Source organism: Dermacentor variabilis, chromosome 1 (genome assembly GCF_050947875.1).
Source record: "Dermacentor variabilis isolate Ectoservices chromosome 1, ASM5094787v1, whole genome shotgun sequence".
In the NCBI taxonomy this organism is placed as follows: domain Eukaryota; kingdom Metazoa; phylum Arthropoda; class Arachnida; order Ixodida; family Ixodidae; genus Dermacentor; species Dermacentor variabilis.
The window spans coordinates 196,978,195-196,993,981 of NC_134568.1; the positions used below are offsets into that span (position 1 = coordinate 196,978,195).

Here is a 15,787-nt window from a genome sequence, read left to right on the forward strand (position 1 = left end):
GTTAGATGTGTTAGCGGCTCCGCGATGCGTTTAAATATGCTGGGAAGCTATAGATTTGCTGGAATCGACATGAACTTCATCACTATGTCAAATACATGCTCTAAACCGGCACGCATGCTGTGAAATGTTTTTTAGTGGACTGGGAGTGGCACGACGATCGACTGGGTAGCTGTAGTATGCCTTTAATTGGGAGGGCATTTAAAGCTTTCAGCTTCGGGTGGCGTGGGGGAAGAGAGGGGAAGCGCTCAGCTGGGCATCACTCAAAAAAACAGTCGACAGTCACTCTGCCACAGCCGCGCAGTCATTGCTCATGCTCCGCCATACCAGTACGATTTCAAATTTCTGTGCCACTCCTGCCAAACTTTCGAAAGTGATTCATCAAACAGGTCTAATCAATTAAGCTGATTAAATGAAAGGTGGACCTCAATGAATAATAATAGTTTCGCAGCATACATTTAAGCAATTAATTGATTAATCATTCATTGATACTACCAACCCTATTGTCGTGTCATAGCGCCGGATCAGACGCCTGGCATGTGATCGTGGTTGTAATTGCAATCCGGCCCCGCAAAATGCCTCAGATCCGGCTGCTGTTCCGGTAAATTGGACGCTAAATAATACCATGTGTCTCCTACATTTTGGAGACGGTCGTGGGAAAAAAGAAATCAGAATTTTAGCTCGCATAATGAACGCACCCCCAAAGTTTGCAAAAATATTTTTGGGGAAAAAGTGGGTTTATTATGCAAATAAATACGTATTTGTAACTAAGTGGGTGATTACAACAGACACATGGTGGTGTGATGCAAACTACGAAATTTGTGAGCATAAGATGGAGTAAGCTGGGAGAAGCCTTCATCCTGGCAATGGACATGAAGTAGCGCAATGATGATGATGATGGTTTACACTTTGTTCTTACAGTACACGTCCACACATGCTTAGGTACAAGTCAGGAAGGTACCATTGCGCTTGGTCACTGAAAGTTCCACACACTGTTGCAATGACCCTACAAAAAAAAAAAAAAAAAAAAATCTCCCAGAAGGTTTTATCACATTTTAACTAATGAATCTCTAAACAAGCCTGAAAAGATGTCATGAGCTGTCGTTTGTGACTTCTGCAGTTTTTTATAAAGCAACTTTTCATATAAGAACACATTCACAAAGTTAATTCAGCAACTCAAGATGATTATGAACAAACACCAGGGCACTTGCCTGAATTTACTTATTACCCAGGAAAAACCTAATGGCTGCCATATTTTCAGGGCTAATTCCAGACATATGCTAAGCGTTTTATACAGACAACTTCGCATCAATAAAGTTACTGTGACAACTCACAGGTCCAGAAAGCTCCAAAATTTAAAATATTGCACCACAACCCAGAAGAGCGACATGTATGTACACATTGCCACATACTCGTTGACCCATGTTGGTCCGATGGCTGCTTTCAAACCTTGTTACCTCAGCACAGCAGCTTGATGGGGTACTCATTCGACCACAGACTACTAAGTGACCCAGGTAGGTGGAAAAGCGGTTAGATACAAACATAGATACAAACAGATAGATACAAAGCATTCTTAGGGTACTGCACACTTTCCAGGGGCTAACACATTAAAACAGTACATTGAGAAGGGGCATAACACTCACTCTTGCAGTATGTTGTCTGAGAAGAACGGAAGCTAGTGCTGAGTGACTGGAGTGAACCAGCCACAGAGCGCACCACATTCTGTGCCAAGTGAGCCTCCTTGGAATTGGAGCCATACCGCACTCCTTGCTGGATCACAGACAGCAGTTGCTGGCAATGACTGAAAAGCTGTGAAAGGAGCGTACAAGTGCTGTAGATGTGCAGAATAACCACCACACCAGAAAGAAAGCAAGTTAGTCATCTGCGTATTCATCAGCAAGACTTCCTTTTATCCAAAGCAGGTACCTAATATAAGCAACTCCCTCTCTCGATAGCACATATGCTTTACCCCTAAAGGCGTACAACACAAAAGGTTTGTCCCATCTTTCTTTTAGTGTACATCTGTTGATCCACTGATTGTGGTATAAAGCTTGAACTCCTCCAGAGTACAACAAATATTTTAATATTTGTTGCAATTTAATTTAAGTAGTCCGTCATAGCCTTCTTGATCACCATGTGTTTTCGGGCAGCTTCTCCAAAGGCTCTTTGTGTGATGAGAAAAAGAAAAATGCAGAGTGCATGTTGATTGATGCTCTCTGTGCGACTTCTGTAGTTTTCCATTTTCGGAACAAAGGCCATCTCAACGAAGTGCCACATTGTGTCTTCATGGCTCCAACTGTTCTCACTGTGGCAGATGTCCTATTCAGCCAGAAATTTCTAATTGGGCATCTCACTTGCCTGTTTTCCCTTTATAAATTACTTGACAAGGCAGGAGATCTCAAGAAAGCATTTTGGCCAACAAAATGGTGACTTCCCCTTGGTCACGTAATGCACCAACCCCAAACTATTTGCACCTTGATTATCCTTAGCAAGTGGCCTTTAGGAACAAGCTTGACGCCACTTTAGTCCCAGTTGAGCAGAAGTTCACCAAGAGTCTTGTACTCAGCTATATTCCCATTGAGTTATTCCAGAAAGTTATTCTTGGTAGCTTCAAAGAGTTCTGCGATGCCCTGACAGTCTTCACGGTTTTGTGCTTCACGAAATATTTCCCACAAAGCAACATAGTACCCAAGGTTTGCCTACTACAAGAGTCCTACAAAACTCTGGAAGAAGTAATGCCCTTAATGGCTTGTTCTATGGCTAGGACTGCAGTGATGCAAATCTTCGAGTTGACAGTGCGATCTGCTTCTCCGAGTTTCATTACGTACACTCAGACATATCATTCAAGTTGCCAAGCACTGACTTGACACTTCTGGTTCCTTCTAACAAAAGCTAATGGGCTCCTCTGAAGAGCAGGACTTGAAAGCCTGCAGGCAGGCAGATTTCATGATCTTGACAGTGCCTTCACTGGGTGATTTCTATGTACTATTAGAAAATCTCCACTCAGCAGCAGAAGTCCCATTCTCGGCAGCATAACTTACTGTCATGCAGCGAATATCTGTGTCGTACGCTGAAACGGCCCTTGTTTGCGTTAATCTGAGTCGGTATCTATGATGGTGTCCATTATGCATTTATTTGCAACATAAAACAAGACCTGTCAATCATGGTTTTACAGTTCTCGGGGTCAGGCAGTCCCAGAGCATAGTGAAACTTTTGTGCTCGTAGCCACTGGTCTAAAGTACCACAGTGTAAGTATCCATTACTGGAACATCCATCAACATGCAAGCTGAAGAAAGGGTCTGCTGGGCTTGCAGAAGTTTGAAAGGCATGGAGGGCTCTGGCTTGGTGCCATGTCAAGTCATATGGTGAAGAGACACCTTGATACCACTTGAACACTTGTTCTTAGCAAGTCAGGCATGCCCCCCCCCTCGATTTTTCCTTATAGGTATAGCCCAGAGGGACGGAGAGAGAACTAAGCTTCTAGGACTCAGAGGTGACCAGTGGGGAAAGAAAAGGGGGGCAGGTGGAGGGTTGTTTAAAAAGTAGCGTGTATGTGTCAAAAATCTGTCTTGCCACCACTATGCGAAACAGTACTGACAGAACTACTGACCGAAAAAGTGCTTGCATGGACGCCAGCATCTCCCACAATATCGACAGCACCTCCCAACTGCTGCTCAACTAGTATTAGATGCCATGTGTTGTTCTTACCGCATTATATCAGACTACAACAATGATCCTGGACCCTAATGAGCAGACCTAAGCTTCCACGGAGAAATGGAAGTCGAGGATGCAGAAAGCCAGTTGTCTCAATTGAACAGATTAGACCACAATAGAATCCCCCCAAGAATGCAGATCTCACGCACTGTTGGAGTTCGTCTAAGCGAAGCTGTGGTAAGCCAGCAAGATGAAATGGCGCATCTTGACAAGAAACATGCAGCATACTTCAGTGATGAACAGCTACTTGGCGTTGGTATAAATATACGTGCAATTGAGACCATATGCTCTTCTGACTATAAAAAAAGGAGAAGGAGCCAAAAAAGCTCTTAACAAAGGCCGGGAAGACGTGGACGGATGGCTCAACTTTTACCAATGCGCAAGTCGGTTCAATGGCTGATGCCACCTCCCAGCTTAAAAATGTTGCCTTCTTCCTCAAGGGAACCGCGTCTGTGTGGCTTGAAAACCACGAAGAAAACATGACGACGTGGGAAAAGTTCGTAGACAAAATCAGGAAGTGCTTTGGATATCTGGCAGCTAAAAAGAAGCAAGCAGAGCAAACCCTAATGCAGCGAGCCCAAGTTCCCGGCGAAACCTGCACGATGTACATCGAGGAAGTGCTGTAGTTGTGCAAGGCTCTGGACCCTCAGATGACAGAAGAGGACAAAGTTGGTCATCTTTTAAAAGGGATTGCCGAGGACATGTACCAGTTCCTCAATGGAAAAGGCAGTCTGGACTCCGTAAGTGACGTCATTCGGCACTGCCGTACATTTGAAGCCTTGAAAGCTCAGCGTATCACACCGAAGTTTGGCCGCCTGGCCAATGTAACTAACATCGCCAGTGTTGATGTGGTCCCAGCTCCATCCGACCTTGCGTCAGTTATTCGGCAAGTGGTGCGCGAAGAGCTTGACCGACGTGAGGTGGCTTCCCTCTTGACTCCACGAACTCGAGAGCCCTTTTCTCACTGTGACTTCGGTGAGATACCCATCACCGCCGCCTCCGTAGACGCCTACAACTTCACTCCTCATTCAAGAGTGCCAAACCTTTTTATGAACGTGCATCCCAGTTATCAGTTCCACGACGGTTGCTCACCTAGACCACCTGCAGTTTCTGAAGAATGGGACGGCCATGCCAGTTATCCTGCTACTGACAATTTCAGTGCGTCCCGTAAGCACCCCATCCACTTCCAATGCGGTATTCGTGGTCACGTCGCCAGATTTTGTCCTCATCGCCGTTGCACGTCACCATCGTCCTATGAACGACAGCACACTTTTATAGGCGTAGCAATTGGCACGGCGACAGGACACACTAACCTTCCGACTCCGACAGCAGGACAAACCACCAGGTGAATTACCGTAGCGACTCACCAACTTCCCCACGGAGCTTGACGCCGCCGCCTTCATGCCAGGGCAGGTCTCCATCTCCGCGACAACGTCTCATGTCACCACCGCCGGGAAACTAGGCGGCGCGACCAGTGGAGGCAAGGTCGCCAGTCATCAACTACACGCCCCTATGCCTCTGCCAGTCACCATGTGTCATAACAGATTCGTGTTTTAGTGGACAATGCTGCTACGTTGGCCTTAGTGGACACAGAAGCGAGTGTCTCCGTTATCAACCTGAATTTCAAAACCCGAGTAGGCCGTAAAGTGATGTTTCGCTGGGAAACGCTAATGCATTTCGTGCTGTGAGTGGAGAATTGCTCTGACTTATGGGAGTGAACACCGCGAATGTTTATTTCTCCGACAACGTGTATCAAGCCGAATTTGCAGTGCTTGCTCAATCCACTCACAGCGCAATTCTTGGCCTCAATTTCCTACAACAGTGCGGTGCCACTGTTGACTGTGGTACTGGTGAGCTTTCCTGTCTCCTCTTGCCGACCAACCTGCTAGCTGTTCAAGCACTTTCGCCATCATTGAAGATGCTGTTTTATCGGCACATTCCTTATCCAGAGTTCGAGCTGCTGCTTGTGGTGTCAACGCCGATGCATTTGATGCAATTGTTGAGCCTTTGGCTTCGATGGTTGTGAAGAAAAGTGTGCTTGTACCTCGATGCGTCCTCTCTGTGGCCTGTGGAACAACTACACTGTGGGTGTCAAATTTAGCCTCCAAGTCTGTTGTGCTACCCAGCGGTATGCGACTTGCCTCTTTTGAAGTTGATACCAGTCTCAGCATAGGCGCTTTAACTGATGACACGTCACATGAATCCCAAGAGCATGGGGCTGGCCCCGGTGTCTTTGAAGACTCGTTGCGTTTTTAAAAATGATCAACAAGTCACTGTCTTCAGAGAAGCGTCAAGCCCTGGTCAGCGTCCTTAGCAAGCATGCGTCATTATTTGATTTTGCACAGAACGCTAACAAAGTTTGCGCTCCAACTACACGGGCTCGCCACAGGATCGACACAGGGTCCGCGCATCCCATCAGGCCTTACCTCCCATCCCATCCCATCCCATCCTTACCTTACATCCCATCAGCCTTACCGCGTGTCCGCATCAGAGTGCAAGATCGTCACTCAACAGGTCAAGGACATGCTAGCCAAGGGCGTCATCCAAGATTGCTCTAGCCTTTGACTGCGCCGGTAATCTTCGTCAAAAAGAAAGATGGGTCCTGGAGGTTTTGTGTCGACTACCGGCGTCTCAATTCTGTGACATTCCCCGGATCGATGTGAATTCCCTGGATCGATGACGTTATCGACTGCCTTCATTCCGCGTTCAACTTTTCATCTGTGGACCTCCGATAGGGCTACTGGTTGATACCCATGCATGCAGCTAACAAAAACCGCTTTTGTGACCCCAGATGGCTTCTTTGAAATCAACGTCATGCCATTTGGTTTGTGCAACGCACCTGCAACATGTGAAAGGTTTATGGACATGGTACTGCGTGGCTTGAAATGGGAAGTCTGTTTGTGTTATCTAGACGACGTCATCATTTTTGGCCGCACTTTTGCAGAGCACAACTATTGACTGGACGTTGTTCTGACGCAGTGCCCATCTGAGGAAACGTGCTTCCATTCCTTACGTGCCCGGGATACGCGAGACCTTATCACGCGTGCTGCGTAAGTATGACGTTGAGGTGGCTCCCGTGCCTGGGCGCAAACTGAGGCACGCAATCGTTAGTGGGAAGGACAAGCTACCAAAGGAAGCCTTTCCTGGCGTTGTTTATAAGATCCCCTGTGAGGATTGCGATTGCGTCTACATAGGGGAGACGGGCAACTTTAAACAGCGCCTGCACCAACATCAAAACGATGTGGATAAGAGTGGCTTCAAATGTTTTGGCAGAGCGCGCAGCAACGACTATGCACAATATTGACTGGATGAAACTGAGTCTAATCAGCCAGGAAAGAAACTGGAAGTTACGTCTGTACATGGAGTCTCTCGAGACACAATCTGCAGAACACACGCTCAATCGAAATGAAGGAACCCTCCCCGCGTCTTACGCGCGGTGCTTGCACCACATGCTAAAACCTAGTTAAACAGGCACTTCAACCTTTTTCGCCCCATTGTGAACAAGGCTTCTGTATGGAAGCCGAAACGTCTTGTCTTTTAAATAAGCTTTACTTGGTCGGTGTACGTCTTTCTTTGTCACTTTGATGGCTGCTCGTATAACTTATGCCCAAAGCGACTCATTTGCAGTGAAGCTGAACCTGTGCCGGTGGACTTTTGTAATGATGAGTGCAGCTTGTCCTCCGTAGGAGCAGTACAAATTAAATGACTAGCCTGGCTCATCCTCAGTAGGGAAAGGGTTAAGACAGACAAAAAAGATGAATATCAAATACAGTTCAATAACAAATTTTGTTAAAAGGAGTAATGCAAATCAGTGCTTAACTGTAACAAGTATTTTGAATTTCAAACCTGCGTCAATTGGTGTGTTGTTTGCTCAATCTCGTCTTCTTCAAGTGAACTCTCATCAAATGTTGGTCGGTTGAGGTGGCGATCATGCAAGGCAGACAGCTCTTTCACTGCACATATTAAATAGGTTCCAAGAGTTTCATAATGAAGGCAAATCAAGCAGGTTAAAGCAACATATCAGCAAAGTAAAATATCACGTGACTACGCTCAATAACTGAAAATATCTTAAGACTAACATCGTGGAAGAAACAGTTCCCTGTTGCTAACTCTGTGACAGAAGGGACACAAAGAGAAAGCAGGAACAAACAAGCACACTTTTGTTCCCTCTCTAGTTAGTAGCAATGAATTTGGACCAACCTACCTAACTGTCAATATTATTGGATGAAACAGTGTACAGTTTTAATAACACTGAAACTGAATACCAGAAGCATAAATAACGACAGGTGGTATACAAAAAATAAAATCTCCCAGCAAATAGTAAAATTTTAGCACTTTGCCTATCCTTTTTATGCTCCAATAGCAAAGACATGTAAGAGGCACTACAACATACATGCATAAATAAAGTCTCTTTATAATTATCAGCAGCCTTGACATGTAAATCTCAATAATATTTTGAAGTAACTGAAATAGAGATATAAAAGTGTGTAGTAAAAAACTGAAGTTGACACACTGAAGATTACAAAGTCATCCCCAAAAAGGAGAGTAAGTTGTGAGAATAGAATACATATACAAGCAAAGTACTGCAGTCCGCTGATATCAGTATTCAAACTTGAAAGAAAAAGTAAAAGAAAAAAAAAAGTGCTTTTTGGCACAGAAGTAGCACGAACAAAGCAGCATTTATACTGCATTTAAATGCATTTGGAATGATTATTATTTTCAGAAAGCCTAGCATCAGCCAGTCGTTTTAATGACTGAATCCTGCAAAGTCTGTGCAATAACTTTCAAGCTGTGTAGAGCACTGGAGTCGCAAGTGATACACATATCGCAGCCTTGATGGAGCTGTCAGTGCCTCAGGGCTCTCTACAGGCTGGAAGTATCTCTCCTCACTCATTCCTCAGAGTACGAAGAATGCCTTAGGAGTGCTATAATAAGGCCCGATTACGTCATTCATGCAATGTCTTGGAAAAGTTTGTGAAACAACTGGTGGATTCATGCTGTTGAAATGCAAAAGGAACATATGGCTATGAGAGATGGTTTAGTGTAGGGCTCCAGATTGATTTTGATTGGCTGGGGTTCTTTGAAGTGCACGGAATGCTCATGACATGTTTTTTTTGCAGTCTGCCCTTATCAGAATGCAGTAATGATATTGGGAATCAAACCCATGATCTCATGCTCGACCACAAATGCCATAACCATTGAGCCACCATGGCAAGTCTCTATATACCTCTGTATATTATGCTGCATACAAAAGGTAACTAAAATTAACTGTAAAAAACAAAACTCATGAGTTAATATAGTCTAGTCTAGTAGTGATGCAAGTGGCGCTAAAGATAAGGACAAGACCGAGTGCACAAAAAAAATTGTGCGTCAGCTGTGCCCCCCTTGATTTTTTAGATACCATTCACAAGCACAAATACTTATACTAATTAAAAAAAGAAAATAAGACAAAAATTATATCCTCCCAAAGACAGTATTCATTACCGACTATTGCAACCCCCTCACACTACCGCCCTTAAAGAATTAAGGTTCAAGTTCGATGCCACAGGCCTCTAGGCATTTAAAGCTGCTACCAACAACATGCAAACTTTGTTTATGAAACTTGTAGACAAAGTTCCCATAAAGGCTACTTAGGTTAAGACAGTTTTACAAGCAGCATAACTGATATCAGCTGCAAATCTGAGTACAACACATCAATGGCCATCACATAAATCTACAAAGGACCTAGGTTTTTTTTTTTACCCTCTTTTCTTTTACCATTCTCAGTATCCTACATTAAAAACATTATAATTCTGGGGTTTTTATGTGCCAAAAACATGATTTGATTATAAGGCATGTCGTAGTAAGTGTCTCTGGATTAATTTTGACTACCAGGAGTTCTTTAATGTGCACCCAATGCACGGTACACGGGTATTTTTGCATTTCACCCCCATTGAAATGTGGCCACGGTGGCTAGGATTCGATCCTGCACCTTTGGGCTTAGTAGTGCAACGCCATAGCTATTACGCCACCATGGCAGGTAGTATCCTACATCCATAAGGATATTATGTATACCATGAAGTTTGTGCAAAAAAAAAAAAAAACATAACTTGAAATATAAAAAAATATTGATGCAGTACCTAATAACGATATCAGTCTAGCCAAAAAGCAGCTTAGCACAGTGGCTAAAACTTTTGTAGATAAGGAACTCCTAGAGTATCCATTTAAGCACAAAGTATCCAAACATGGCAACCTTACATAACAGAATTTAATCTCTGTGACACTAACCACACAATAGTATCTTTAAAGCCATTGAAAACATAACCAGCCCATTCATCAGCATGCATCGAGAGGTCATTTGCTATGCAAGTGTGAATGCCAACCTACACATATCACGGCATAAGGTAGGCACCTCTTTCCAACAAAATAACCATAATTCCTATAGTACTTGAGGCATAGACCATTGCTAACTTTTTTTATGATATGGTCTCACTGTCATGAAAGGTCAATTCTTGAATTTTTTTTACTATGTCAGGGAAGTAGCTGTGAATTTCTCTGCACCTTCTGTCACCTGTAAAATAGTTCAAATCACATAGTAACAGACATATAATTTTAAGTAAGGAAAAGAATTTGACATCGAAACCAAAATGAGATTAGGCAGCCCAAAGAACTACTTCTTGTGATGTTAGTTGTGACTTTAGAACAGGCATGCACTGGAAAAAAGATCATTAAAGTTACATTTTGAGACATATTAAATTTTTTAATTTTTAAACATTCTTGCATTGCACAGTTCTTCTGGGTAAAAAGATAAGGCAAAAAAGATGTTCCTGCCTTCAAAGGATTGCAGAGTTTGAACCCCAAACTTTTCCCCAAACTTTTATCGTTCCAGTTGTCATTTTGGTTCACTGAAAACAGTTCAGTTCTGGTTCAACCGGTTCAAATTCATCTGCATAACCGAAAAATAATTACGGGAAAGCAGCACAAACTTATTTTGTGCAGGAACTTGATGCTGCTGTTTAAGCTACATTGAAAGATTACACCTGTTGTTTGTTCTTCAGGCAGCCCGTAGTTGGAAAAGAATTACGTAGATCCAACATCAATACTGGAATCTACATGAAACAAAGCTTTATTGAGAGAGAGAGAGAGAGAGAGAGAGAGAGAGAGAGAGAGAGAGAGAGAGAGAGAGAGCATATTGAGGAAAAGCAGAGAGTCATCTAGCTTGTTACTTTGCTCAAGAGAAAAGGGAACAGAAGGACAATAGGGGACCAAGGTGTAATGATGATGACAGGCAGTAGGATGCAATTATATACACGTTCCTGCTTGAAGGGTCCGTTCACAGCCTTGAATCTAGGCCTGCATTGAATATTCCAAGAAAAGCCTGATGGCTCACTTCACTGATACGTCCAGTCAATGGCTAAACACTTTTTTACAGAACAGCCTGTTGTTAACTGGCGCTAATGAAGAGATCAATGCCTGTCGTTCACATTTACACTGGGGACAAGCCCGATGTACTTAACGTGAATGTACGTGAAGCACATGTACTTGTTACATGTGCTTCACTGTCTCAGGTACTTTAACGCATCACAGTCTGGCAAGTCAACACGACGGATGCGATGCAAATATTGCCGCATTAACGAAACTCCTAGTCTGTCCCCTGACATAATACGCTGAAAATTGTACTAACAGTGCTGCTACTTTTAAAATCACAGGAAGATGGTATGTATTTACAGATAAAGTAGTTTAGTTGAGCCACAAGTGCAGGCAATGCATGGATGAAAAGTTCAAGAAAAGGTGGCCCACCTCAACTGAAGACATATTTTTTCCTTTCGCCCCCTTTCACTCACGAGTGAAACAATTCGCAACTTTCCAGTTCAGTTTTGGCTCAAGCAAAAATGTTTTTTCCATTTTGCAGTTCAGTTCTGGTTTGATAACCTGAAGGATTGTGCTGGTTGTAAGTTGAACACATGAATACTCACGGCATTAAGTCATGCACATTTTATTTAAGGACAAGTTTGCAATGTGCTGGCACCAGCACTGCTCCTCCTGTGCAGACATCATTAACAGGAAATAGAGTGGCTAGTAGAGTTATGCACTGAAGGCATGCATTGGGAATGAACATGCCATTAATTTGTGGAAAAACTACAAGTTCTTGGAGCAGATTACCAAAGTGCACAACACAAAACAAGAAATGCAAATATAGTTAAAGTCTGAACATCTAAAAACCTACCAGATTTGCTATTTGAAGGTTTTTTGCAATAAGAAAAATGTACTCCATTTGAGTGCTTCTGTGCACCCTGGGGTGAAATGAGCAGAATAATTTAAACATAAGTATAACATAATATGAAAGTAAAATCCCTTTTGCAAGATTTTGTGTAACTAGCACCAGACACCTGTGTTTATGGGCAACAATGTTCCTGGCACTGTGCGAGGAATGCTGTTACCCTGTCAACATTGAACCCTCTGGTGCTACAGTAGCGCAAGCCCCCCATGAAAGTGAAACACCAACAATACCACCCCTGGGTGATCGTCCCCTTCCAGTTCGCAGGGCGGTGTTTGTGGCTTTCAGTCAGTTCCCATCTCTGCAGGGCCACTCTGCCTGACAAAGGCCTCAAGCCACTAACACAGTACCCTTTGCAATGAGGAGAGGGGGGGGGGGAGTGGTATTTATCCCTGGTGTAAATACTCCTTTAAACACCATTATAACAAGTAACAAACTGTCGGAAACCTTCAATTAAGGTTACCTATTTTTCACAACAGTTAGCAAAAGAAAAGAAAAAGAAAAAAAACTACACGTTGAAAAAAAAAATGTAGAAGTTGAATTTATCGCTGTTTCACCCTTGCAGTGTTGGCATTCTTGCTAATTTTCGGCCAGCTGTGGCAGATTCCAGGCTTGTATAGTGGAGTGCACTTTAGCAAACAGTGGAGTTGGAGTAATTTTTAGCATGCAATTTACCTGCACAAGGAGTCTATTTCAACCACATTCAAACTATCATGACTATCCATTCTAGACTGAAAAGGCATAAGAAAGGCTGTTCAGGACAGACTTTCACAAATTATTGTTGGACTCGGTGACAGTGGGCAGTAAACTGTTAAACAAATGCCCTGTTCTTTTCAGAGAAGCAAATTTTTGAGGGCAACATCAGTAAGGACACAAGTGCAGCAGTGTGGGCAAGTAGGCAATGCATGATTCGGTGTAGGCAGTGCATGATAAACAAGTACAAAAGGAGAGACAAGAACCTACACCACCAAATCAAATGAGGATGAGAGGGAAATTTTTTTAATAGTGAAAATGGTGTCATGCAATTGTGTTGAAATTGAAATTGAAATGTTCATCATGTTCATCACATGTTCATCATGTTCCAATAAGATCTAGAAGATGGAGAATCGTGACAAGTTGACTCAACTAAATCCAAAGGCATTGAAGCTTTAATAACATAGATACCTTGAACAAAATGCATGCTCATACAATGCTTCCAGCTTACTTATTCTGTAGAACATGGAGGATCTTTCACAACAGGTGGCAGTGTATAAGCACTTAATCACTGATGTGAAAAAAATGATGGAACTGTAAGAAATTCCCTTATCTTACGGAAACCTCACTGGGCAAACCATCTATTGCGCTTCTTGAGGTTCCATTAGTAGAGCGCGTGCACTCGAGCAAGGTGAAGGTAATCTCTTTTACGTTTTTATGCTTTTTTAGAATGTGCATTTACAGTATTTTTGGCATCACTATCACACATCAAAGTGTGTTTATAATATTTCATCCCATTCATTGTAATTTTCCTTGGCAGATATTAAGTGCATTCAGGCAACTATTTAGTGAATATTGAATGTTTTTTTCGTAGAATCCAAAAAAATTATGGCAATATTGCAGCGTAAACAGGCCGCAATGCAATACAGCCGACTCAGAAATAGTGCTGCAGAGCACAGATACTTCATGGTACAGCCGGGAGGTGTAACCCCTGCCAGTCTATGACAAAATGACAGCTTGAAGATTTGTTTCAGGAAACAAAGCATAACAGGCCTGCAAGGTTAATGATGAAGAGGCATGCAAAATTATCCTCTTCCAGCATAAACTTTACAATCACAGTGAAATTTGTGGCACTGAAGGCATCAGCACAAACACCAAATGTAAGTGAAAAGCTCCAGTGAGCTACTTTAGTTTGAAAAATGTTCGCCAGAATTGAAAAAAATTAGTTGCACACACTACTAAATTAGAATTGGTGACAAATTATATCCTCATTTCAAGACATAGCAAGATAGTGCAGGCTGATAAACACGTTAGATGACATATGGCTAGGTTAATATATATATATATATATATATATATATATATATATATATATATATATATATATATATATATATATATATATATATATATATATATATGAAATGGTCATGACATGACCAGTAACAAATTCACGGATACTTTTTAAAAATGCAACTTGCAATGATGTATTTTAACGAGCTGCACGAATGGCCTGCTGACACGATGCCTCCTGCCAACTGTTTGACTTGTCATAAGTTCGGCTACTGACACATCATACGATGCATTCCGATAAACTTCATTATTCCTTGCCTTTTACAGCTGCTAGCTGTATTATATGCACAGCAATATGATGTCTGCTCGTTAATCTTACTCCTGGTTTTCTTGCCCGCGCTGCAACCCCTCATCAGCTCATAGTATATCGATAAAAGTCAGCTGACGGGGTACGGTAACTGATTTCCGTTATGCACCAAATGCGATGTCATAATTCGTAAGAAATGATTATCACCGTGGGTACGGGGGGGGGGGGGGGGGGTACGAGGAAGTGAAGGAAATTTACATTAAAAATGTAAAACACCGCACAAGCAACCCATAACGTAGTAAAGCATCAACACACCTTTAGTCGCAAAACACTGAGACAGTGCGTGCATTGCAATTAACGTAGGTCAAAAAACATTGCGTCACGGAAAAACTCGCTTCAAGAGAACTTACATTTGTCTCTGATCTTCGTCATCTGGTAGTTAACCTGCGCGAACAGAAGTCAGCGTAGCGAAGATACGAAGTAAATATACAAGGAAGTGCTACAAATCGCAATGCGTTATTTATTAGATCGAAATCACTCACCTCTTCCAATGCGTCAATCCTAGAGACAGAGAGAAAAGAAAGAGATAGAAAAGAAAGGCGGACGGTACAGGTATTCAAAAAAAGAAAACTTGTAGCGAAAGATGACACAGCTACCAGCTAGTCTAGCGTATCTTACCATCGAGGAGGTTCCGCATCGTCTTTATAAATGCCCATACCAGTTTCGACATCCCGTCCAACTAGTGCCACGGTGTCTTCATGAACCTATACACATAATAGTCATGACAGTTATACTGAAACCTTAATTTTGGCTATAGCTCCTGCGTAACAACTTTCGCGAAAATGAAGCAACAACTCTGAACACATCGTTTCATTTCAGTTATTATCGATGAACGTCAATAGTTTAACTTACATGATCTCCGAAGATATGCTTGCTTTGAAGGGCGTTATTGCGCATCAACACAAACGCTTCTGTGAGGCTTCTGGTCGCCATTTTGGCGCAAATTGAAAGCTACGTTTTGAGCGCTCCCAGTAGAAACCTATACAACGTTTGTAATTTGCTTGGTAAGTTCGAAACAAACATTTCAAGCTACGGTACTTTTACATATGTAAACTTTAGCCGCCATTTTAAAACAGACGACATTGAGCTGGTGCCGCCACCATACGGCTGAACTCGCTGACCTGTCTGAACGGATCGAACGTGCAAATATAAATGCAAACTTCTGTTATACTATTAATTTAGCAAATACTCGCTGAAGATTTGAATAATTTAGTGATTTAGTTGCGTGTTTCTTGGCGTGCTCTTATCTATTTAACTTTGGTTGTGCTCGTCTTCCGCGGCAGCATGTAGTCCGTCAAGATAGTCGTGATTCTGTTAAGTTTGATGCATAGTTAATTTTACAAAGTGCGTTAAATGTGTAAAATTATTAATTAATCTCCTACTGAGTGTGTGCTTGTTATATTGACTATTACTTTAATTGTGGTAGGAACAGGTGAGAGGGCTTGACGCGGATTAATCACGAGCGG

General features: G+C 42.5%; 1 protein-coding gene across 2 annotated transcripts in view; it reads right to left on the reverse strand.

Annotated features, from left to right (window-relative positions):
- Positions 1-15,412, reverse strand: part of Syx16 (syntaxin 16) — a 40,178-nt gene extending 24,766 nt beyond the window's left edge. Inside the window, exons 1-6 of one of the 2 annotated variants that reach the window (XR_012830171.1) lie at positions 15,174-15,412; positions 14,940-15,025; positions 14,804-14,822; positions 14,672-14,705; positions 7,558-7,664; positions 1,641-1,806 (exon numbers count right to left, since the gene is read on the reverse strand). Coding sequence is in view for 1 of the 2 variants with exons in the window: in XM_075702708.1 (XP_075558823.1) it covers positions 1,641-1,806; positions 7,558-7,664; positions 14,672-14,705; positions 14,804-14,822; positions 14,940-15,025; positions 15,174-15,254 (493 nt within the window). In the remaining variant the exon portion in view is untranslated. The remainder of the gene's footprint in view (positions 1-1,640; positions 1,807-7,557; positions 7,665-14,671; positions 14,706-14,803; positions 14,823-14,939; positions 15,026-15,173) is intronic. The other variant, XM_075702708.1, reaches the window with a different exon arrangement.
- Positions 15,413-15,787: the final 375 nt, after the last annotated feature.